This window comes from Periophthalmus magnuspinnatus, chromosome 9, assembly GCF_009829125.3.
Source record: "Periophthalmus magnuspinnatus isolate fPerMag1 chromosome 9, fPerMag1.2.pri, whole genome shotgun sequence".
Taxonomy (NCBI): domain Eukaryota; kingdom Metazoa; phylum Chordata; class Actinopteri; order Gobiiformes; family Gobiidae; genus Periophthalmus; species Periophthalmus magnuspinnatus.
The window spans coordinates 29,490,774-29,517,276 of record NC_047134.1 but is presented as its reverse complement, the minus strand read 5'-3'; the positions used below and the strand labels follow the sequence as shown (position 1 = coordinate 29,517,276).

Here is a 26,503-nt window from a genome sequence, read left to right as displayed (position 1 = left end):
TTTGGCTATAATCCAGCGTGTTTACATCCATGTTCATTTACATGCATTGTCCCAACCAAATAAATAAATAAAAAATGACATTGTTTTATTTTTGTTTTAAAAAGTAGACCCATTAAAGTGCATATTTAATTTATTTTCATTTATCTTTATTTATACACGGAGAGCCAAATGAGAGGACCAGACTCCTGTTAAAATACAGAAAAAAGTTCAACAAACAAGTGAGATATTCATGCAGTTTATCAAGTCATCCCTTATAAATACATTTTCACCCAGTGCTGCTCTCTTCTGACAGTTGAGATGGACAACATACTTTTTCATAGAGTGAAGAGTGATGGGTTTTAAATTCATCACCTGTTATGAAACGAAGAGCTGAGTGAAAGAGTAGATCTAACCGTTTCAAAGTAGAGGCTGAAGTCTGCATGTGTACTATATCTCCATAATCCAGTACAGAAAGAAAGGCAAGATTTGTTTCACACTCTGGTGAAGTAATGACGATTATCTTTGTTGGTGATTATCACGATTTTATAAAATATCCCACGAACGATTTACTGTTTGTTGTCCCTAATTTTCACCCTACAAGAGACAGGTTAAAACAATGTAGGTAAAACTATTTAGAATTATTTACACACACAGCCATTAAAATACATTCAACTGACAAGTGTATTAAAAACAGCTTAAACATAGAACAGAACAGGAAGAGCTCAAACAATGCACAAAACAATGGTCAAGTCTCAGTGTGAGCAGAGCTGCTTCTCAATGAGCTGTTTCTTTAAAAGGTTCTTAAACATATTATAGGTTGTTGCCTCTCTACTGTTAATGGGGGTACATTTCCATTGACGTGCGGCTTGGACAAAGAAAGATATGTGCTCCTTCTGAGTGGAATTATGCCGTCCTCTCTAACAGCCCCCCCTAGTGACCCAGCTTGTTGACGATGTTATTGAATTGCGTAAGTGGAGGTAAAGACAAACCATTTATGACCTTAAACAGAACACAGAGATTTATGTATTTAATTGTGTTGTTCCCATTCAGGAGCTTGAGGTTGTCTAATATTGCACAGTAATGATAATGGATTAGTTTCCTGTCAAGTGTTTTTATTGTTCTTTTGTATAAGGATTTGAGTGGTTTGTGGGTAGTGATGTTTGCAGGTGACCAGGTAGTTATAGACAGTATTTGATATAAGTGGCACAGAGTGACAGCTGTGGTCTAAGATAAGATAAGATAAGATAAGATATGCCTTTATTAGTCCCACAGTGGGGAAATTCCAGAAGATAGAAGATTTTTGTCTTGTTTGGGAAAATGTACAGTTTTACCACCTGGTTAGACATGGGAAGCAGATATGGCACATAAGATATGCATGTCTGTCATTCCGTAAGTGTCTAGAAATTCAATTTGGTCTGACAAAAATTTTAGAGTGGGGACATTTTGCCACTCATCTAAGTTGTTTCTTCAGTTCTGGTCAAATTCCTGGTGAGCACTACCTTATATCTATCTGAGCTAACTGCACTGAAACTAACACAGCTATTTGTTTACAGTTTCTGTTAGTTGGCTAGGTCTATTAAACTGTGCCTGAGTCATATTTTGCATAATAATTCAGGCCCGTAATGGGTGTTCTCATACCTATTCGCATACTGGCTATTACTATTGTTTTCCCTGTTTTGATTTAGGTCTGAAGATGGAGTTATAAATAGGAGATAAATGATGCCTAAGTCTTCCATTTCTGTTCAAAGGTGGATTGTCTTTCCTAACAAAAATACCATCTTTACCTCCCGTTTCACCATGTCTTTTCTTTGGCTAAGATCTGTACTTCACTATCTTCAAAGGAGTGGTTAGAGGCATTGAGATGGAGATGACAGCAGACTGTGGTCCCAAGGAGGTCTCTCGACAGTGTTGGTACATTCTCTTATGAAGTGGCTGTTCAGTTTCTCCAATATAACGCTCACTGCACTCTTCACTACATTGAACTGAGTAGACCACATTGCTTTGTTTGTGTTTTGGCGTTTTGTCCTTCAGGTGAACTAGTTTCTGTGAAAGTGTTTGTAGGTTTGAAAAAGAGCTGAATTATATACTGTCTGAAAATTCCCTGAAGCTTTTCAGACACACACCAGCTGTGTTAGGAATTGTTACAGTTTTCTTTCTAGGTTCAGATTCCCTGTTGTCTTGTTTTTAAGTCTCTCTTACATCAAGCAACTATAATGTTAAAAAGGGCCAAAATATGTCAAAATTACACAATAGTTATGATTCGACTAATAAAAATTCATGACAACGCCTTTGCTTTGTTAAATAAAGGTTTAATCTGTCAGAAAAATGCCTTCCTTGTGCATAAATTGTCCCTGGATTTTGGGTGGTACTTGTGGGGTTGACGATAAAGAAGTAGAGGGATTCTGTTTTAGAACTCACAGCTACCTCCTGTATTATTTTACTTTTTTTTTTCATTCTTTTTTTTCCCCAGGCTGCCACTTAACTGATGTAAAACTATGATAAATATTTACCACTGGTACTATCCCACCAAAGCAAGTCAGAATTTGAAAAAAACATGAAAAGCTGTCACATAACACTTTAAATGAATTTCTTGGTAAGTGCAAAACATGTTGAAATGGCATTTGAAAATAAAATTGCAGATATTTCACCACACACTAAAGAATTAGAAAAAAATGAAATGGAAAAACAACTTTGAGAACTCAACACGTCTCTTAGATGAAGGGAAAACATCCTTTTGAACTGGGCAACTGAAGTACACAAAGAACTTGGTGATGCACTATGTAACTTTTCTAGTGAAGTGCCACTTGGTTGTATCCATGGTGATGATATTACTTCGCCTGCATGTTGGGTTAGGGTTAGCCAGCAGTAATCCTTAAAGGGGAACACCTGGGGGTCTTATGATATACAATCCCAAACATAAACATTTTTGATGCAAGAATTACAACCAATGCAATAAGGACAATGGAAAACTGATCTTTCATCCAAATTTTGTTATAATCGTATGAATTTTATGGTGATGCTATCGTGGAGGACTAGAGGGGGTCCTTGGGATATTTTCATACTGATATGGGGTCCCTGGCCTCAAAACGTCTGAGAACCCCTATTCTCCATTATGGCATAAAATAACATCTATCTCCATTGAAATGCCACCTGGCCAAGTTTTTCAAGGTATTTTTGAGCAATAAAAGCAATGAATAAGGCACCATAGATATGTTTAATGTCATACGGTATAACTTTCCTGCAAAAACTTCTCCACGGACCCCCACTGACAAAGTTAAAAAGTGCATGCGTAGTTCAAAAATCACTTTCCTCAGATTAATGATAATACATAGTCTTACACAGCGCTTTTGCAGACAGTCAAGTCACTTTACTGACGGAAACAAGGCTGTCAATCTGCTCCATCTGTCCCCAAATAACTCGCACACCACTTTCATACTAGGTGGGTCGAATGTCTTGCCTAAGGACACTATAACAGTTTTTTTTTTGCCACTAATGTCCCACTGTGGCACCTGATATTCCCAGCAGTTTCCCATCCAAGTACTAACCAGGCGCAGCCCTGTTTAGCTTCTGACATCTTACAAAATCATTCTTTGACAAGGAGCTTTGGCCACAATTAGATTATCACTTTCTGAAACCTCTGTAATGTCTAAATATAAACAGTCAACAGAGAGTTTTATGTAACAGTTGCATTTACAGTCACAACTCTCTATTATTAACACATTTATCTAAAGTTTTCCAAGTGTTACACAACCCTTATCTTTATAGCCTGTCTTCACTTAAGCTTGTGTTTACTCTCTGGTGATTTCTCTTGATGAGTCAGAGTTAGTTGAGTGTTTACACTAGCTTATCAGCGCCCCCTGGGTCAATTCTGTCTCACCCGTCCATCCATTCTCGTCACTCCCATCTCCTCTTCCGCTCAACATGTTTATTTACTGTGACAGCCAATCACAGTGGAGCAAGTTTACCTGGGCCCCGGGACATACACAGCCCCATAATAAGGATTCTGCAGACGAGCCGAAAAACGACCTCAGAGGTAATGTATCACACTCACTGTCATCTGCCCACGTGTCCTGGAGCAAGGCATTCATCCGCAATTTCTACAATCAGTGTTTCGCACATGTGAATGGGACACAATGTAATAGGTGTTTGTCAAGGTTCAATAGCAAGGACACATATTTAAATTGTTAGTTTAAATTTGTATGTAGTTTTGAAATTTAGATCCTCACTAAGACATTAATCTGTTTAAGTCTTCAGTAGGTGTAGCTTAATCTTAATTCTAGTCCTGGTTTAGGGCTGCATACTGAATTTAAAGGTCCTATATTACGCAAAGTTGACTCTTGTGAGCTTTAAGTCAAGTTAGAATGTTGTTACTCATGAAAAACATATCCGGAGATGTGTTTTGCTTCATTCACACGTTTGCGTAAGCCGTTATTATTAGTCTGTTTACATCTTCAAAGCTCAAAATGTTCTGTTCCACCTTGTGAAGTGGTGGTTTTCAAGTTATAAGATACCTTTTACCTTTAGTTCAATAGAGATTGGCAATTCCAGAGCTGGAATAATAAAAATGATTCTAGTGAAGGTGAGGGGATTAAAGTGTATGGAATTTACCAAATGACATCAGAAGGTGGAGAGTTTTCTGTTTGAGAGAAGAAGCTTAAATACACTTGAAACCAGAAACTTACATACACTATATAAAAAAGACACACGCTTTTTTCTCACTGTCTGACATGAAATCAGACTAAACATTTCTTGTGTTAGGAATTACCAAAATTATTTCTATTTGCTAAATGCCAGAATAATGAAAGGAGGATTTTTTTTAGACAATTTTTAAACAACTTTCTTCAAAGTCAGCAGATTACATACATTCCATTAGTATTTGGTACTATTGCATTTAAACTGTATGACTTGGATCAAACTGTATGACTTGGATCAAACTGTATGACTTGGATCAAACTGTATGACTTGGATCAAACTGTATGACTTGGGTCAAACGTCCTTCCACAAGCTTCTCACAATAGTTGGCAGGAATTTTGGCCCATTCCTCCTGACAGAACTGATGTAACCGAGCCAAGTTTGTAGGCCGCCTCGCTTGCACATGTCTTTTCAGGTCTGTCCATACAATAGGATTGAGGCCAGGGCTTTGTGATTGCCTCTCCAAAACATTGACTTTGTTATCTTTAAGCCACTTTGTAACCAATTTAGCAGTATGCTTCGGATCATTGTCCATTTTGGAACACCCATTAGCACCCAAGCTTTACCTTCTTGGCTGATGTCTTAAAATGTTGCATCAGTATTTCCATTTCTTTTCTCATGATGCCATCTATTTTGTGAAGTGCACCAGTCCCTCCTGCGGAAAAACAACCCCACAACATGATGCTGCCACCCCTGTATTTCACAAATAGGATGGTGTTCTCAAGTTTGCAAGCTTCCCCCTTTTCCCTCCAAACCTAAGACTGCTCATTATGGCCAAACAGTCAATTTTAGTTTCATAAGACCAGAGGACATGTCTCTCAAATATTCTTTGAAAAGGTCTTTGTCCCTGCGTGCACTTGCAAACTGTAATTTTGCTTTTTTATGTTTCTTTTGGAGTAATGGCTTCTTCTTGGCAGAGTGGCCTTTCACTTTGTACTTTTACTTAAGTAACAAAATTGAATACTTCTTCCACCACTGCTTGGTATTGACCTCTATATAATTGAATCACATACACCTCCTTGTAGTGTCTGTATCAATGTAACCTTTTTGATATAACATGGTGACCCAACAGTGACGTTGTTTGGGTCACAAAATCCGCCCTCATATTCTCAATGGAGTCTGACATTGTAATGGAAAAACTTGCCCCCCCTGAAGCAGCCCGTGAGGTAAAGAGAGAGACACCGAGAGAGCGTAGCAGTGATTAGATGATGCTATCAGTCTTAGCTAACAGAAAACACTTGTGTCATGGAAATATGCCAAGTGCTGCGTGAGACCTGCCCGAGTGAAGTAGAGGTGTGGGGGAAGAAGGAGCTCATTATGGAGATGGGTTCACAGCGTAACACATGCAGAGGAATGAACAGCTGGGCAGATTAGATACCTCCCATTGAAGTGAAATGGAAAATTCAAATAGTATTCTACTCAATCTTTAATACCAGACATGTTTTGTTCAAGTTTGTTTGTGGATAATACATATTTCAAAGGCGTTTTTAAATATAAATCATAGGTTAACACTGTTTTCGTCACTATGAATGTCCTCTAAAATGTTTTCCTCATAGCACATTTAAAAGCAACTCCAGCTGCCCAAAAAGCTTAACATAAAAAGTCAACAAAAAAAAAACCCAAATATAATTCATAAATATAATACAAAACATACAAGAGGAACAATAAAACACCAAGATATCCTGTGTAGCTCGTATTAAATGCCAGGGAGAAGAGGTGTGTTTTCAGTCGTTTAAACTGTGTTAAAGACTGAGAGGATCTGACAGGCAGAAGGCGCTGTTCAATAGTCTGGGCGCTGTCAGAGAAAAGGCTCTGTCACCTCTGGTCTTGAGCCTCATATGACCAATCCTTCAAAAACAAAAGCGCAAACAGACAGACCAGACCTTGCACACAAAATGAATTCCTCTGATATAAGTGAGTTCCCAAACACATGACAATCCATCTGGTGCCACTCCTATGTCTGCATTTGGGCTGGAGTCACCTCTGGGTTAGGCCAAATGATTGACCAATCAGAGAAGCTTCCTCAATGCATCAAAATAAACTTAGTGCTTTATGCGTTTGTGGACAGGGAAAGTGTTTGGGCTTTTCTCTCAACTAGATTTAAAGTGCCACTATTTTCTGATCTATGTTCTAATGTTTTTTCCTCATCAAAACTTGCCTGGAGTTGTGTTTTGTTTCATTCACACATCTTTAACACTCGTATTTAGGCTGAGGTCAACTCCAGTCTCTCTCTCTAAAACCTTCAAATGAGGCTAGAAATCTAGGGGTAATAATGGACTCAGACTTGAACTTTAACAGCCACATCAAATCAATAACATCTGCAGATTTTTACCATCTACAAACATTGCAAAAACAAAAGGTATACTGTCTAAACCAGACTTGGAGAGACTTATCTATGCATTTGTCTCCAGTAGGTTAGACTATTATAATAGCCTGCTCACTGGCCTCTCCAAACGAGCCTTAAGACAGCTGCAGTACATCCAGAAGCAATTCAGCTGCATGCAACTAAAACCTGAAACAATCTTCCTGAAGATGTGAGACAGGCCTCTACTTTGACAATGTTTAAATCCAGGCTCAAAATAGTTCTGTTTAGCTGTGCATATGACTGAAAGGTTTTTATTCTGCATTCTTCTCTTTTAATCTTTTTTATCTTCTTTATTTTATGATGATTATTAATGCTTTGATTTGTTGTATTGTGATTTTAATGTCCTTCTTATTCTGTGAAGCACTTTGAAGTACTTTGTGTGTGAATTGTGCTATAAACTTGCCTTGCCTTCTTTTGTCAAACAGAAAAAACTTTGTTCCTTCATGTGATGTCATGTGATAATACAGGAAGTGCTCAACTGTGTTTTTAACTACATACACTGCCACTAGAATCATTTAGATGATTACAGCTCTGGAATTGCCAATCTCAGCTGAACTACTAAAGGTAAAAGATAACTATTAACTTAAAAGCTCCCACTTCATGACATCACAAGGTGGAACAGAGCATTTTGAGCTTCGGAGATGTACAGACTAATAATGAAGAGTTATTCAAATATGTGTGAATGAAAACAAAACACAACTCCAGGTATGTTTTTGATGAGGTAAGACCATTATAGCATGGATTAAAGCTCACAAGAGTCCATTTAAGAAATATTTGATTACACTGCATGTTTCGCTATTTTGACGATCTCAGTCCAGCTGAACTCGGCTATTCTCAGATGGTCCTCTCTCGCTTTGAGAGAGGACCATCCCAGATTGATAATGTGTAAAGCTCAAATCCCACAATAATCTGCCTTCTGCCAAGTTAGAATATTAGAGTTTCCAGACATGAGGATAACACCAGACACAAAGGCCCCACACAATACAGGAAACTTCAACTTCTGCTAACTTCTTGATATTATAAGATTATATAAATTGCTTTGGACCGCCAAGCTACAGGAAGTGCCAACAGGTCATATGCAACACAACACCAACACCAGTAACACTCCTAAGCAATGCACGTCAAGGTAAAATAATAATAATAATTAAACCTGCAAGCAGTGATAAAGGCCCTCGCCACCCCTTGTGACCGCGGGCTAAATGCCCCAATGAAGATCCTGCGTTTCCTTCCCGCTTACATAGCTCCTCCCCCCAAAATCAGCATCTCAGTAATACTACTCCATTAATTCCAATGAGACCATTTATGACATTGTCACGCCTGCACGGTTGGTAATAGACGTATGTCTTCGTTGGCTTTTTTGTTCAGTATGATGAGAGGAATATGTGTAGCAAAGTTCAGTAGTCTATGACAAAGTAAGTTTTCATCCCAGTTAACCAAAAACCCATGTATTTTATTTAATGAGAAATGTCAGGCATTGCCATGGTAACATACACATACTTGCAAATAGAGGTATGTTCTCATTGGCTTTTTGTTGGGTATAGTAAAAGGGATGTCCATGCCAAATTTCAAATGTTTTTGATTAAGTAATTTTTTTTTGGGTCCCATTAAAAATTTCAAGGGGGCGCTGGGGAGCAATGGAATATCTCAATTATGTAAATTTTATATTATTACATTCAGATGATCATTGTGTCCAAAATGTATATCAATGCCGGGCAATAGGACATTGCGTGTTTGAGATATGCTCAATTTAATACTTCAAAAAACGCCATTTTTATTTGCGTATTGGCCAAACCCACATGTTATGACTTCATGAATTCAAGAGAGTAGCCTATAATCCCACATGGGTCTAGTTCATTGTGACCAATTTGCATGTTTCCTGAATAAAAATCCACGGCGTAAAAAAATCCAAATGTGAGAGTTAAAATTTTGAAAAAATTGGTTTCCGCCCACAATGGCCGACTTCCTGTAGGCTTTAGGGTGGGGTCGTAATATAATTTTTTACTTGTCTTGACATGTTTTATGTTTGTACCAAATTTCATTTGTCTACGATGAAAAAGGTCTCTCATTGCCGTAATGTATTTAGATTTTTGAGGTGGCGCTATTGAGTCATTTTGAAACATAAATTTTTTTGCACATGAAAATACAACATTTTTTGCCAATCTTGAACTTTAGGCCATAGTTTGATGAGTGTAGAGCATCTATTTAGTCTACAACAAAGTCCAGTACTCTGAACCCCATGTATTTCAATGACACATTTATTATGTTACCACAGTAACATGGTTGCAGATAGAGGTATGTTCTCTTTGGATTTTTTGTTCAGTTTGTCAAGCCAGATGTCCATGCCGAATTTCAAATGTTTTTGACAAAGTGATTTTTTTGGTCCTATTCAAAAGTTCAAGGGGTGCTGTGGAGAAATATAATGTCTGACCCATGTAAATTGTATATCATTGCGTTCAGAACAAGATTTTGAACGTATATTAATGCCGGGAAATAAGACGATGCATGTTTGAGTTAAGGACCATTTAAAACTTCAAAAAACATCTTTTTTCTTTGCAGGCTGGCCACACCCACATTTTATTTAAAATGACTTAAAAAAAAGTGAGTAGCCTATATTCCCACATGGATCTAGTTAATTTTTACCAATTTGCAAGTTTCTTGAATGAAAATCCACGGCGTAAAAAATTCAAATGTGAGAGTGAAAATTTTGAAAAAATGGGGTTCCGCCCACAATGGCAAACTTCCTGTAAGGTTTGGGGTGGGGTCATAATATACATTTTTGCTTGTCTTGACATGTCTTGTCTTGCTATGTTTGTACCAAATTTCATTTGTCTACGGTGAAAAAGGTCTCTCATTGCCGTAATGTATTTTGGCTTTTGAGATGGCGCTATTGAGTCGTTTTGAAGTATACATTTTTTAGCACATAAAAATTCAAAATTTTTCACCATTCTTGAATTTTAGGTCATAGTTGGATTAGTGTAGAGCATCTATTTACTCTACAACAAAGTCCAGTACTCTGAACCCCATGTCTTTCAATGACACATTTATTATGTTACCACAGTAACATGGTTGCAAATAGAGGTATGTTCTCGTTAACCTTTTTGTTCAGTATGGCAGTAGGGACGTTCATGCCAAATTTCAAATGTTTTTGACAAAATAATTTTTTAGCGTCTCATTCAAAAGTTCAAGGGGGCGCTGTGGAGCAATGTAATGTCGGACCTATGTAAATTGTATATCATTACGTTCAAATCAACATTTTTAACAAAATGTACATTAATGCCGGGAAATAGGACACTGCGAGTTTGAGTTACGCACAATTTAAAATTTCAAAAAATAGCTTTTTTATTTACAGGCCACATCCACATTTTTTTATGTAGAAAATTCCAAATGAGTTGCCTATAATCCCACATGGGTCTAGTTCATTTTGTCCAGTTTGCAAGTTTCTTGGATTAAAATTCACAGTGTAAAAAAATTCAAATGTTAGAGATAAAATTTTGGGAAAAAAAAGGGTTCTGTCCACAATGGCCGACTTCCTGTAGGGTTTAGGGTGGGGTCATAATATAATTTTACTTGTCTTGACATGTTCTATGTTTGTACCAAATTTCATTTGTCTATGATAAAAAATGTCTCTCATTGCCGTGATGTATTTTTATTTTTGAGGTGGTGCTATTGAGTCATTTTGAAAGAATCATTTTTGTGAACATGAAATTAATACATTTATTGCCAAACTTGAATTTTGGGTCCAATAAAACTGACTTTTCGTTAACGTACAGGTCAGGGTCAAAAATGGCCTCATAGTGGTAAGTATAATAATAATAATGGAAATTATTTTTCCACCCATAATTTTTCTCCTAAACAATAAAAGCTACAGTCATGTGACTTTCTTATGTTGTGCTCCAACACAAATAAGGCCCCTGTGAATTTTTTCGCAGGTCCATGACAACTCGATGGTCTTCTATGAATTTTTCAAAATGAAAGTTGAAGAGGGCGCTAGAGAGCCATTTTGTGAGAGAATGATATGATTTGCATATCATTACGCTCAGTTTGAAAATGTGCATAAACGCTCTATTAACTTTTTCCCAACAAAAAAATATGTTGCTGTGCCCTGCTCTGCTCCACCCGACAGCTGTTCCACTTCTGTTGTTGTGTCTGGATCTGCTCCACTCGGCGGTTGTTCCACCTCTGCTGCTGTGCCCTGCTCTGCTCCACCCGGCGGCTGTTCCACCTCTGCTGCTGTGCCCTGTTCTGCTCCACCTGGCGGCTGTTCCACCTCTGCTGCTGTGCCCTGCTCTGCTCCACCCGGCGGCTGTTCCACCTCTGCTGCTGTGCCCTGTTCTGCTCCACCCGGCGGCTGTTCCACCTATGCTGCTGTGTCCTGCTCTGCTCCACCCGACGGCTGCTCCACCTCTGCTGCTGTGCCCTGCTCTGCTCCACCCGACGGCTGCTCCACCTCTGCTGCTGTGCCCTGCTCTGCTCCACCCGGCGGCTGCTCCACCTCTGCTGCTGTGCCCTGCTCTGCTCCACCCAGCGGCAGCGGAATGCAGTGAGCGTTATGTTGGAGAAAAAAACAGCCACTCCATATAAGAATGTACCACTGGTGTGAGACCAGCTCAGGACCCCAATCTGCTGTAAATCTCCACCTCAAAGCCACTAACCACTCCTTTGAAGATATCCAAATAGTAATAGCCAGTCTGCTAATAGGTGTGAGAGCATCTATTAGGGGCCTTGAATGATTATGCAAAATATGACTCAGGCACAGTTCACTGATATGTCTTCACTCAAAAACGTTTTGTTCATTTGACAAAATTGAAATTTTCTTTTGCTATGGATCAGACCTGGATGACTGAGGGATTACACAGACAAGATGAATTTGGTTTTATACTTGACAGGTATCAGACAATATTAACATCAGTCAGTCAACCAAATAGCAGCTCACAGAAGCATATGCTATGGACTGATTAACAAAGAATGAATTGAGATATTATAATATTATTAATAATATTGTGAGTGCAGTTAAAAGTATTTGGCCATATACCACTACTGCATTTGTCATGTAGTAGAAAACGCTGAAGTCAGTCAGACACACACACAGACACACACAGACTATAGAGCGTGAGATGTGCCCCGACAGGCTGACAGGTCACCTCAGCGGGTACGAGCTTTTAGATGTTCTCAAACTTTTACCGACTAAATGAGAAAAATGGTGCAGGGGGAAGGTCATTGCAGAGTCAGAACTTCAAGTACGAGCAGTCCATATAGAACTAAAGATAACACATGTAAGGGCTGTTTCAATGAGTGTAAGACAGGAATAGTGGCTATATAGTGAGAGCAAATATATTATACAGAGGAAAGACAGTGAATATATGATACAGAGGAGAGAAGAGTGAATATATGGTACAGAGGAGGGACAGAGGGATTTATAGGTAGAAGGAGGCTGAGGTTAGAGCTGCCAGGAAACAGGAGGCCTAGAGGAAGATTTATGGAGGTTTATGGAGGCAATGAAAGAGGACATGCAGTTAATTATTATAGAGCCAGGTGACCACCGCACTATTTTGTCTGTCTGTAGTGAAAGATTAGACTTACTCATCATGGGGGCAATCTTGTGTAGTAGCTCAGAAACGTGAGTCGTAGGTCTCACAGTGAGACAGGGACAAAGATTAAACTCAGAACCATTGTACGACCAAAGATGAGCTGTGAGTGACATCAAGCAGCGTCTGATATTATGGATTTTCTGTGTGTTTTTGGTCAATCTGTCAATAGTAAACGCCACCACCCTGTCTGAGTAACAGCAGAAGACCACAAAAACGCAGCTAAGTGTAGAGATAGCTGTGATTGGCAGTTCATTAACCAGACCACTGCATTTGAACAGAATGGCTGCGACAGTAACACAGTTGGTTGAGTGTTTGTCTACCATCTATTCTGTGTATTGATAATGGCAAAAGCAAGCAGTCTGGACATTAATACCAAAACTGATTAAAATACATAGGTCCAAATACATCCAAGGTCAATTTCAAATGTCTGTAAAATACTGGTGGCTCACCTGTATAGTGACGATGCGTGGTAAAGGCTGCCGCGTGTTTGCTCCTCCCTCAATAGCGATGCCCAAAGTGTTGGAGTTTTTCATGACTCGGATTAAGACCGCAGAAGCCATGGGGACTGGTGACATCAGCTGGGGCGCATACACACAGAATAATGAGGTAAAGGAACATAAAAGTATATAATCTCTTTCACAAAAAATATGCATTAAAATGGACTGGATTTGGTATAGAGTTTGTTCATCCAGTCAGGCACATTGTTACTAAGAATCAAGGGAAACCAACCCTTCATTTTCTGTCATGGTTGATTTTCAAGACTGTCATGTAGCTGTTTCCTCATAGCACTTCAATCTTTGCTACTATTAGATTTTTTTTGTCACTGTCCTAGACAGTTATTTCTGTGTCATGGTGCAATGTCATACTGGCAGAAAGATCTAAGTAGGCAGGGCTAAAAGTTCAAACTAAAACATTTTCTGACTCATGGTATAAAGTTTAAGTTTAAAGCTCCAAGTTTAATTTGTAATGTTCTGTGTGAATAGTATAAAAGTTCAAATGGGTCAGCATTTTAAATAATAATTCGATTTCTAGATACCATGTTTTTTCTCCCTAACTGAACTGAAACCAAAATGCAAGTCTGTACATTCTTTTAAATGCTCACTATGTAATTTTTCATGAAGGCTCTTTCACCTGCTTGTCTCTGCCATTAAATTGTTGTTACCTCAGTGGAGACAAGCAGGTGAAGCCAGTAGGCCAAGTTACAGGTCAGATCTGTGGAGAGACGAGACTGCTCACAGTAAGAGGTGGTGCTACACTTCCATAGGCTTTTAACTCTTAACCTATTTAGATCACCATGCTACCTTTTGTTGGTTCACTGAAAACAACATAGTAACATGTTTGATAAGTTTTTTTTTGGCATCCCTTTGCTCTCTGCCCTAAGTCACTCCCCTTTGAGAACGCTATCACATTACAATCGGCGTACATTCCCCTAATGTAACTACTGCATATCACATCACGTTTGCGCATGGTTCTGTATCCTGCTTTTGTATATCTATGGAAAATTGTCATGTAGGAGCATGTGTGAGGGATGAGCATTGGACAGAATCATGCTGTTAACTGTAAGAAGGACATCAAATAGAACTCGGGAGAGATTGCTAGATTTCTCAAACATACATGGGTCTAAAACCTCTTCAGGCATATTTTTGATGATATAACATCATAGAAAGCTCCAAAAAGTAGATTTTGCATAATGGACCCTTGTGCCATGTTATAATGTTGTTACCTCATCAAAAATGTACCTGGAATTGTGTTTTGTTTCATTCACACAGGTTTCAGTAATCTGTTTTATCACATAGATCTGAAAACAGCGCAATTTAGGCCCTTTAGACACTAGAAACTGAATTAACGCAAGATGGATAAGCTTGACGGCAGACCCTGTATTACAAAAGTTCTATTATGAACCTTTAAAGTATTTCTTACATATTTTGCTAAAATATATTCAATTGTCCCACTTTTTTGTGCCAGACTTGTTAATGCAGGATGCTCTGAGACATAACTCGTGTCTGGAAAGTGCAGAGATTGTGCTGATTCTGTCTGGAGTTAATGACACACAGAGAGAAGCCCATTAGAGCGTGAAATACGTCTTGTCCCATTCTTTTCTTTGGTAATTAAAATGCTGAGAGAGCAGACCTGTGTCAAGAACAATCATCGAATACATCTCAAATCTAACATGCACTGATAGGCGGAAGATTAGCAGTAACTCAACTCAGGAAACAAAAACATAAAAAAAACTGTGAATTTTAAGATACAAAAATGTTACAATAAAGAAAAAGCATATTATAGTGCTAAAGAAGATGGAGAGGCTAAAGAGGCTGGTGGTTCTGCTACTGCAATGAAAATGGGGGAGAAGAGGAGTGGAAGTCGCACTATCATACTGTGTGTGTGTTTTTTACTGTAGTATTTTCACAGCACTACTCTAAAGAGGGAGGTGGTACAGCTATCAAAAGAAACAAAACACAATGCTACATATGTTTAATGGGAATGCAACAGTTAACAGCTTAAAAAAAATCGACCTTTTGGAGCTTTCTACCCTTTATAATGTTGTTCCCTCATCAAAAATATGTCTGAAGAGGTTTGAGATGCTAACCCTCCATGTTTGAGTAATCGAGCGATCTCTTCCAGCCCCTGTTTGAACTCTCCTTACGGTTAGCTGTAAGATGCAATCCAATACTCAACCCCAAGTCTATGTCATACATACTAAATTTTGCATATACATACAATATACACGATCCAAAACAATACACTACAACTTCACAGGGGGTGCACGCTGATTGTGTTGTGATAGTGCTCTGAATCAGAGCTGAAACTTCATAATACATTGTTTCCAGCAAATATAGCAATTTTAAAAATATAAAAGGTAACATGGTGATCTAAGTATGTAATGTGTTAGCAGTTAATGCCCCATAGAAGTAAAATACCCCCTCTTTCAGCTGTTTAACAAATTAAATTCTCCTGAAGACACTCACCTGCCTGTTGACTCCAGCAGGTGGCGCTTGTGTCCCCTCTGCGACATGTCCCAGCTGGCTCTTACAGGGGCGAGGGCTGCCATCTTTACTGAGGGCCCCGGCTTCTGCGATGTCCACTCCACTGTCCTCACTCAGCGTCTGCCCACTGTCCGACAACTGGGAGAGAGTGCCCCCTAAAGACCGTCAGTGCAAATGACATCAGAAATAATTCCCCAGATACTGACAGACATTTTAGCTGAAATATGGTTTGAAACTGGCCTTTTTTTTTTTTTTAAGGACAATTTGAAAACATAGGACAATCTGTCTTACAAATGTTAGCAAAGTCACATCAAAATTGACAAAGTGATGAATTAATACTGCTACTATTGCCATAAAATAAAGTTGTTGTGTCAAGTAATTTTGATAAATGAACTATTTTCATATATTCAGACCTGATAAAATATTTATGATCACTCTAAGTCCAGGGTGACACTGTCCTTGGCTAGTGTGTCCTTATCTAGAGTCCCAAAAATGTGAGTGAAAAACACATTTGTGCGATTTGTTGTTCTTATCTACGGAATTATGGTAAATGGTCCCATTTTATAAAGCACTTTTCCACCTTCAAGGCACTCAAAGTGTATTACATGAAGGAACCATTCATCCATTTGACACACCTTCATACAACAGTGTACACTGGCACTGGGGGCAAAGTGGGTTAAGTGTCTTGCCCAAGGACATAACAACAGCATTCATCTGTGAGAGCTGGAATCACACCGTCAACCTGTTGGTCAGTGGATCTGACCGCTCTACCAATGATGTTTTATGTCAAGAGTGGGATTCGAACAGCCAGTCTTCGCACCAGTGGACAAACACAAGCAACTGTCGCCCCTGAGCTAAGGTTGCCCTGAATTATTAAATCCAAGTTGCACATACATTTTATTTCTAAGCGCCTTTGAAAACACACAAGGACACGGTACAGAACAACTTAAAAACTTAAAAATGCGAAAAAAAGCCATACAAAACTTGATGACGATGTGATAGACCCTTTTCACAGAGCTGTCCGCCTACTTCCAAAAAATGCAGAGCTGCACTTTCTGCTCCATTCATTCTCCACGAGGACTGATGATCACAGACGGCATGTTAAGATATTTATGATGATGTAAGCACCGGAAGAAATGTGTGTGTTTATTAAAAGTAGATGTTTTTTTCTCAAAGCTAATACTAATGCTAAGTGAATCTAAATCTAAAAATAAAACAGACAACTTTATGAAAATACATCTAGTGACAAGTCCATTGTTTTACTGTGCAAAATCATTCAAATTGTAGCGCATTAGCTTCAAGACACAAATCCCACAGAAAAACACAGAAGCTTCCTCCAGTGAAGTATTTATATCATAGTAAAGTTCTTGACATGCTGTCTGTGACTGGCTATCTATTTATTTTAGCACAACTCGGATAATTTCCAAAATGCAGTGAATGAAGCAGGAAGTGTGACTGTGCAGTTTTTGAGAAAGCCAGAACTAGCCAGGCAGCTCCGTGAAAAGGGTCTATTGGTTAGACTGGTGTCTGGTGTAGGATTGGCTGGACCTGTAAGTTTTGAGTAGTCATTTGACGAGAGGAAGGGAGTGATGTCGCAGAGGAAGAGAGCAAGAGGGAGTGGCAATGTGGAGGAGATCAGTGAGGTATTGTGGAGCAAGATTATGACTAGCTTTGAATGTGGTGAAGAGAATTTTGAAGTGGACTCTTTGTTTTAGGGGAAGCCAGTGAAGTTGGAGGATGGGGGTGATGAGTCCTGGTGATGATCCGTACCGCAATTTGAAAAAGGCAGAACGGTATATAGTTTTACCATACTTACTGTAAGACTGCCTCCTCAACCCTTGACCAAGGTATCAAAAAGTATCAGTTCTCAAGCAAAAATATTAATAATTAAACTCCCTCAAAAAATGCAGTTTTAACATTTTTTTTTTATCAAATTGTACTTTTTTAAATATATTGTGTAGATTTTAATTTATCCGCGCATATATTTATTTATATCAGATAGTAGGGGAGTTTACCAGAGTACCATAGTGTTATCAGAATACAAAAATAGTACTATCCAAACATGGCAAAACAACAACTGGTGTGAATGAATCAATAAACAAGAGATTCAATGAAATATGATATATATTCACGAAACTCAAAACAACCCCCCACACAACCGTTTAACACCAAATAAAACCACACACATTATCACTCCTCACCTCTTTGTTGCGTCCTGCAGTCAGCTGTGAGTCGGTTGCCGTCGACGATGACCTGGTGACCCAGAGCGGGGGAGCAGGGCTGGTCTGGAGAACAGGTTGAGGGGGCGGGAGTAACGAGGGCGGGGCAGGGCGAGGCGCAGGGCGAGGGGTGCGGAGACGCCAGGGGAGACACACCTTTGGAGGAGCAGCCCGATTTGGATGAAACGCAAGACTTTTCATAAGAGCTGGATCTGGAGTAAGCCTGGACAGTATGAGAAAGGAAAAAGAGAGTTTGATATTTCCATGATAATGTAATGAAGAAGTTTTAGTTAAGGTTTAATGATTTAATCCCTCTATCAAGACGTTTCTGCTTCCATTGATCCATTTTCAATGTGATGGGACTGTTTTGAGACACTGGGATTTATACTACACTGAGTTGGATAGGTTCTGCCCCCTAAGGTTAGCGAGTAAACAAGGGCAGGGCAGTTTCACTCTAAAACGCCTCACTGAGAGGGTAGGACCTATCCAACTCAATCTAGTGTAAATCCCCGTGTCTCAAAACAGTCCCATCACATTGAAAATAGCTTCTGAATGAGAGTCGAAACCTTCTAAACCTTCTACACATTTTTAGGGCACTTTTTTTGATCCTATGGGAGAAAAGTGTCTAGGGTCTCACTTCTGCTTTTGCCGGTGCCGAGTTTGAATGCAGAAACATAGGGGGGTGGTTTCCGGAGGTGGGCCGTCCCGAGTGAGGGTGGTGGGCGTGGCAGTGGTGAGGGAGGGGCTCCGGCTGAGTACACGGGTGCTGATGGAGAGCGGACATAGAGACGTGGTGCCCGGGACAGCCGCGGGGGGACGTGGGTCTCAGGGACTTGTGCAGACAGTCCTGGAGGAGGCGGTTTGGGCCGGGTTGAACCAGGCGAGCTGAGGGGATCCGCTCTCTGGAGCAGCGGCTCGGGGGCCTGAACAGGGGAGGGGACTGTCTCATCTGCACGTCATCCTGCGGAGAGACAAGAAGGTCAGTATACTGTGTCCATGGTTACAAGCATTGGAACGTCGGTATTTGTGCCACGGAATGATAAAGACTCAACTCTGTCAAAAGTTTTATTACAGAACACTTTAGAATTCAATTTGATTTAGTAAATAAACTAATTGCAAATTGGGAATATTCTCATGCCTTTGAAACCCAAAACCACACACTTTTACTACGTTTTAAAAGATGTTATGATCTGGAACCGTCTCCCCAATTTCAGACGGACATGAGTGATATGGGAATTATCTAACCTGTGAAATGGAACAAACAGAATGATCAATTGAAGCTCTAAACTCCGTAAATCTGACATAAAAGAAGTTATATATTTTCTTCAGATACACAAATATTCGAGAGCAGATGTCTTCCATGTTTAGTTTAAGTTGGTTTGTTTATTTTCTTCTTTTGGCATAGTCAGGATGAAAAACAGAAAATAAATAACACATAACACTTTGGTTCTTTGACAGATTGAAAGTGTTTAGGCTGAAGTAACACGTACTTCAGAGACAAACATATTTGAGTGACACATGCTATAAATTAGCGACAGTGATTGGCAAATGACAAAACTGGACAGTTTCAGACAACTGATGTGCTCTACGGGCTAGTGTCAGACACTCCTGCCTTTGAACAGAAAGTACAAGGGACAGGCAGGCAAAATATTCTCAAAATTTCAAATTCATTACAATTATACGTGTTCTGACTTGAAAAAGCAAAAACAAGAAACTGGTCATGGAATATCGCTAAGTTGTGTAATAGTATCAGGTTGTTTGTGTTCTTATTCTGAATTTACTCCTTCAGTCCAGATGACTTTTTGTCATTGGTTTGCATTCACCTGGTGCGTGAGTGAGGTCTTATATGCATGAACCTGCAAACTCGTGCTTTGAAATGCATGAGATTTATTTGTGTAATTTCAGCCTCTTCTCAAATATTAATTCTCAGGGTGTGGAAAAGGTGGACTGAGCGGAGAGTCACATATTTCTCCAAATTTGTCAGCTCTAACGATCAGCAGGATGCCAGAAAATATTCTTCAGTGTTCTTCAAGTGATTGGTGATGTTTTTATGTTCAGTCACACCTGCCCTCCAAAGCACAGTCTCTCTAAGATTTGGTGATTGTATCAGAAATAACTCAGACTGCTCAGATATTTTCAAAGAAGCATCACAGAAATTCAACATTAAAAGTCGGTCAATCTCACACTGAGCCAAAGTATGACAAAATAAGAACCGATTACAGACCTGCCAAAAAAAATTTAAGGTGCATCATGTAATTTTTTCTAGTGAGAATGTGGTATCTGCTAACTCTGTGTCTCCATGGAAACATATTGTTTTACATGGTATGGTCTGATTATGATACTTTATTGATTTTACAGGGTTTTTTTTTTTCAATTACAGGTTTTTATTGTCACTGAAACATGCATTTTGTACTGGGAACAGGGTCACTTATCCACAGATCTGATTTGTAACTCTGCCCTGTAATGTTACCGGCTGGCCTCTTTGGAGACAGATAAGTTTCATGCCATGCTGCGGAACATTCTATGCAAAACAACATCTTCACGGACACAATCGATCAATTGGTGACCCCCCCCCCCAGCAGAAAAGTTACATAGTGAAACTTTAAATATTGCACTAAAATTACACTGAAGTTATATGAATTTAAGAAACACGGACGATCCATCTGAATAACTGAGATGCACAACTGAAGTGTGCAGGGAGGGTTGTAATAAAACAAACATAACAATAAAATAAACACAAGTTGGCAGTGCGATTTTAGCTCCCACAGATGAATACAGTTGTTGTGTCCTTGGGCAAGACACTTAATCCATCTCGCCCCCAGTGTCTGCGTACACTGGTGTATGATTGTGTGTGTGAATGGGTGAGTGTTTCTTGAAGTAAAGTGCCTTGAAGGTGGAAAAGTGTTATACAAAAATATGACCATCAGTAACTTCTTTTTCTCAGCCCAATCTATCACAATTCAAAGCAAATATGGCTGGAAAAAAGAAAGAAAATAAAAACATGGACAATTGGGACTGAAAAATATCTCGGATTTCTGCAGAATCAATGAGCGAAACAGAAGACGATTGTCATTTTATTTAAAATGAAGGGTGACTAATGTGCTCCTTCGTTTCACATCTCACTGAAATAAACAAATGTGATTGGATGGTACTGTGGCAGTGGTGACCAGGTTTATCAATCTGTGTAAAAATACAAAGATATCATTCAGAACTTGCTATGTGTTTTCGACTGCCCCATTTCATTCTTTGTATCATTCTTCTAGCTTGTCTCTTATTGAATTTGAAAAGTGTGTTATAAATCATAACTACTTTGGGTCATCCTGCCCCCTGTCCTGTCCTGTCTGCTGTCACACAGGTAAGACTGGGAGCTTAAGGGAGTCAGATCTCAAAGACAAATCTCAGCCAAAGTGAGTTTTTGTGGAGCAGAGTTCAATACTCATTTAAGCAAGTACTCCACAGGTGACTCGCTGCTGCTGGGCTGGACTCCTGAGACAAGAACACTGTCACTTAAAGTGAATATGACACGGTAGACTATAGATTTCACTAAAACGTTTGCCTGGAAAATCCAGACTGATATCTCTGTATTTTATACAGATTGATATCAGTCTGGTCCCCATGTCCTCTGCCTGGTCAAACATGATCGTGCAGTCAGATAATTTTTGTTTTCAGTGACACGTGTTAAACGAATGAGCTCATTGGTGACATATGGTTTACAAATAAAATCTAATTTCTCTCTCCTCAAATTAACAGAATTTAGTGCTTCACTCATTGATTCTGCACAGATCTGCAATGTTTTTCAGCCCCCTGTGATATTTTTTTCCTTTATTATTTCCGATATAGATGGACCATGCATGTCCCCGATTGGTCCACCTGTCAATCACACCCATTTAAATATGAAGAGAGACCAGAGATCTGAGTCACATCTTTGGAAAGTGTTGAAGATGTATTTATTCTGGATCTCAGGCAACTAAAACATAGCTACCATCATTATATTTAAGATTGTACTAAAAAACTTACCTATTTGTTGTGGTTTTTTTGTGGGGTTTTTTTGGTTGGACTCGAGCAGCAGATGTGACATATGAGGTAATTTCATAATTGTCTAAATTGTACAGTAGCTAGGACTAGACTAATACAATTAAATGACAACAGCTTTTTTTTTTTGTTAAATGAAGGTTTAAACTTCAAGAAGGCCTTTGATTGTTTCTAAATTGTCTCTACATTTTAGCGTTGATGAAATCTGGGCATCCCATTTCATTTTTCACCACTTCTGTATTTTTGTTCTTTTTCTTCTCAACTTTTCTCGACAAACAGCCACTCGACTATTGTAAAACTATAATATTTAACACACGTTTTACAATTTTTCAGGAGCTGGAGAGTCACGGTAATGTTAACAGCAAGTATTAGGCAAGGACAAGTAACATTTAGATTCTGCGGCTCATACCTCACAGAAATGCCAACAATAGTACAGCTGTAGATGTCCTTGGTATAACTATGCAGGGGATGGAAACATTTCCAATTCAATTTGATCCTTGAACTATCCACGCCTCCAAGATAGGGCATAACTTCTCAAACTGCTGTGAGTTCAAGAAAGTTAGATTATTAATTTCGTCAACACAGTGTGATTAAAGGGCATTGTGTAACTTTTTTGGAGATGTTAATGTGTTGCCTCGAATGGTCCACAGTCAGTATGGCATAGAAATCTCCATGGAAACAAGAGTATGTAGGAGTTGATTTACAAATTACATATTAAAGAAGACACATTGTGCTTATGTCTGTTATATAGTTATAATCTATGACACCAGTGGGTCGTTGTATTATAGTTATAGTACATTTTAAATCACAATATTACTCTAAAACAGCTAAATCCTACACGTATCACCGATTAAGCCCTTAACAAAAGAAACAAATGGCCGACCAAAGGAAAATAAAGGAAGGAGAAAAGGGAGTACCCTGTAATTAAAATTTTCTAAACGTTCTGCTCTGACTTACCAACCCATTCACCTACCCATTTATTTGTCGTTTACTGCAGTGATTATCTGCGATGAAAAGTAGAATAAATATCATTATCAATGTTAAAGGCGCTGTGGGACTTTTCTGTTAAAACGTTCGCCATCTGCTCCATGGAGGTGTTATTGCTTTACTGCTACTTTCTTCAAATGTGTCAGACCACACACACACACAAACACACACACACACACACACACACATTTGCACACTTACTCTCTCATAAGATGCCATTCTTATTGTGTCGTCACCCCTTTCAAACCTGGATGTATGTACGCCCTCTTCCCTCAAGTCAAAATGTCTAATGTTTTTTATTGTTTGTATCGTCTCCAATATAAAAATATTTAAAAAAAGGTGTGTGTAGGGTGTGTGCCAGTGGTGGTGAAAAGAGGAAACAGGATAGGTCAGAGCTATGGCGTCTTGAATACAGAAGAATAAACCCCTCAAACATGCATGGACCGCTCTAAATACAGCATTGAGCGGGTAAATGAGAAAAAACAACGATAAGATTAAAAGCTTTAAAAAGTTTTGCATAATAGGTCTCCAGTCAAACCTGCTAACACGATATTGCATTGTTCCGTGCCATATATCTGACAGCTGTTATCTAGACGGCAGAGTCAGAAGATGCAGCACAAACATAATTTGATTGTAGATGTAGAGAGTCATTTGTCAGTACAGCGGAGGAGCTCGGGGAAATGTGTTCATTAAGATCGCAACATCTTAAAGTAAATTCAGTCTGAAAATGCGTCAAAATTGTAGAGGAGGTTTTTAAAAATATTTTTGTAATAAGTTGTAAAGGCAGATGGATTTTAAATGCAATTCAGGTGTAGAAGTTAAATATTTAGGCCCGAGCCCATAAAGGGCATAGCTTCCCCAACGATGAGTGCATGGGCAAAGCCCACTACATACAACATTACTATGGAAACAAGAAGATAGGAGACCCCAATTAGAAAAGTTACACGGTGCATCTTTACACTATGGGCATCTTTGGATATCATGATGTAACGTGAAACCAACCTATTGCTTTTTCCAGGTTATAGCAGTACTCTCCTGAATGTACATCCATGTATCCAAATGGGCACAAAATCAACAATATAAGATTTAAAAAGCAACACAATTATTCAAAATTTCAATAGTGAACCCACCAACATGTAACAAATTTCGAGCTAAAGTAAGCCCGACTCACACCATCCCACGTGTGCACTATGACACTAATGAACACGGGTGCATAATTAGATTTCATGACCTGCAGTATTTCTCCAAATGTCAAACTAACCGCAGAGTACAACCTACCAGTGCCATGTTCTGTAAGGCATTCACACTCTGCTCCTGGTGCCTTTCCGTCCAGCCAACCACCGCTCCGTCAGCCTGGAGACACAAACGGAATGAAAATAAATAAATAAAGGTTGAAACCCAGTGAGCTACGGGCTAGGAGGTGACAGCATGTTGGGTTGGTTTGTTTAACTTGGATGTGCCACGGCTGTCGGGGGCCTCAGAGGACTGTATAATGAGAGCTGCACATTCACAGACCTGGTACAGGCTCAATATAAGGGCTTTAGAGGACAAAAAGTCAAGCATTTTAAAATGGTATTTCAATGTGCAATGAACCCGAAGAGGGGACAGATGGTGGCATTTTGTTAATAAGTGTATATGCAGTGGTGCAAGGTAACAAAGTACAAGTAGTAAAATACTGTACTTGAGCAGATTTTTTTAGGTATCTGTGCTTAACTGGATAGTTTTTACTTTTACTTCACAACACTTGAGAGCAGGTATCTGTACTTTCTACTCCACTACATTTTTTAACTGGACTGAAAAGTAAAAAGTACTTTTCATATGATTTTAGGGGTTATTTCTACCATGTTCGTGGTGACATAGTGACTAAAGTTTTTGAGTTCAAGTTGCAAAATTCATGACAAATTCACTCCTGTTGACCAAAATGTTTTCAAACTGGCATGTAAAGCTACCATCTGTAAATAGAGCAGCTGACTGTTGCATTCTCACATATCACCACTAGATGCTGTCTACATTACTTCAGTCTGATAGTGTGCTGGCTTTGACCTGACAGAAGAAGAGCAAAGAGCACCAAAGAAAGGAGGGGTGGGGACAGGTTTCACAGCTGCAATCTACTGGTGAAAAAAATAAAATAAAATAAAAACTTGCAGATGGTAGAGTAAAAAAATACATACTATTTTTATTTATTTATTTCATTTATGTATTTATTAGGGCAGGGGTCAATCTTAACATATAGTTGAAAAAAACAATGGGTGAGTTTAAGGCAATCTTTTCTCATTAAAAGCCACATATGAAAACACAAAGCTGAGCGCCGATTGAGGACCATAGACTGGTCACTAATACAGTACTTCAAATCTGTGTGTTTATTACAAGTTAGACTGAACCACTAGATCTTTATTCAAGCTTACATCATCAGGGGGACACATTAAATATCTGATATGGGCTTGTTAAAGTAGTTTTTCAGAAGTGTACAGTAAAAAAATACTGTTTAAAGTAGCATTGGCCAATTTATCTTGAAGGTTGAGGGACAAGAAAAATTGCTCCTCGGGACACAGTTTGGGAATACCTGGTTTAAGGAAAGCATGATGGTCTTGTTTAACTATATCCATAGATAATAAAACAACCCAAACCTATAGCTCTCCCTTTACACTTGCTCCATTTTGCTCCATCACTGTTATCGGTGACTCCCCACCAACCTGTTCTGGGGCACCCATCCATTATAACACAGTACAAAGTCATAACAATGGCCGTTCGCTGACTAACGAAGTGACTGCCAATTAAGCACAATTAGCTGCTTATAGGGGGCCGTAATTTTCCCGCCACAATACTCCAAGTCTGCACGGCCAATTAGCTAGGTTTAACACTGATTCCGCTAGCTTAAAATAGCATCGCGGAGCCACTAATCACTGCAAGATGAATGTTGGAGTGGCTGCAGGACTGCTAGAGGGCTATATGGGTCAGTGGCCTGAGCTGTAACAACGTGAAGTAATCTAGATTTATTTAGTGAGCTGAGGAGGTGGAAGAGGGGTCAGGAGGCTTGCTGGATTAACTGTCCACTAGCAACAAAAGATAAGTGGAAAAATGTGGAAGCAATTTAAAACATGATTGGATAGTACTATGATGCAAGACTGAGCGCAATAGAATCCAAAATTGAAGAGTTGCATGAAACTACAAAGGAACATAATTCCTTTGCAAATAACAAAATAGTCTTATTGTGTATATAACTGCTAACAATTATCCATGGGTAGAGTAGCCAAAAAGCACTATAAGACATGTGTACATAGCGTTAAAGCCATTGCTGCTGGTTGTGTCACCCTGAATGTACAAGTATTTGAGATGTGTGAAGAATGAAAGAAAGAGTTTTTGAGAGCCAGAAACAATGCACCACATCTATCTTCCTCTGCCATGGCTTGAAAACAGGAGAAACCAGGTAATGGAGCTTTGGACTAGCTGTGGCAATAGCATTCTTCACTTGTATTGAGAGAGATTAGAGACAGAGCTATAATATTTTGAACCTCTTAAAGTCCCTGTGCTCATTCCTACATTTATTTGAGCAAAGAGATTTTTGCTGCAGCTTTTCGAGGTCGAAATAAGTCCGTTGTGTCCTGTTGGCATCCGATTATAAGTGTTTTATTGTCTAGTAATCAGGAAGTACGCGTT

At 39.1% G+C, this 26,503-nt stretch overlaps 1 protein-coding gene across 1 annotated transcript in view; it reads right to left on the bottom strand.

Annotated features, from left to right (window-relative positions):
• The window catches only part of LOC117376193 (whirlin-like), a 172,285-nt gene that overhangs the window by 964 nt on the left and 144,818 nt on the right, over nucleotides 1-26,503 (bottom strand). The window contains exons 8-12 of the mRNA XM_055224247.1: nucleotides 24,125-24,199; nucleotides 18,465-18,788; nucleotides 17,810-18,050; nucleotides 15,591-15,763; nucleotides 13,074-13,202 (exon numbers count right to left, since the gene is read on the bottom strand). Of these exons, the coding sequence (XP_055080222.1) occupies nucleotides 13,074-13,202; nucleotides 15,591-15,763; nucleotides 17,810-18,050; nucleotides 18,465-18,788; nucleotides 24,125-24,199 (942 nt within the window). The remainder of the gene's footprint in view (nucleotides 1-13,073; nucleotides 13,203-15,590; nucleotides 15,764-17,809; nucleotides 18,051-18,464; nucleotides 18,789-24,124; nucleotides 24,200-26,503) is intronic.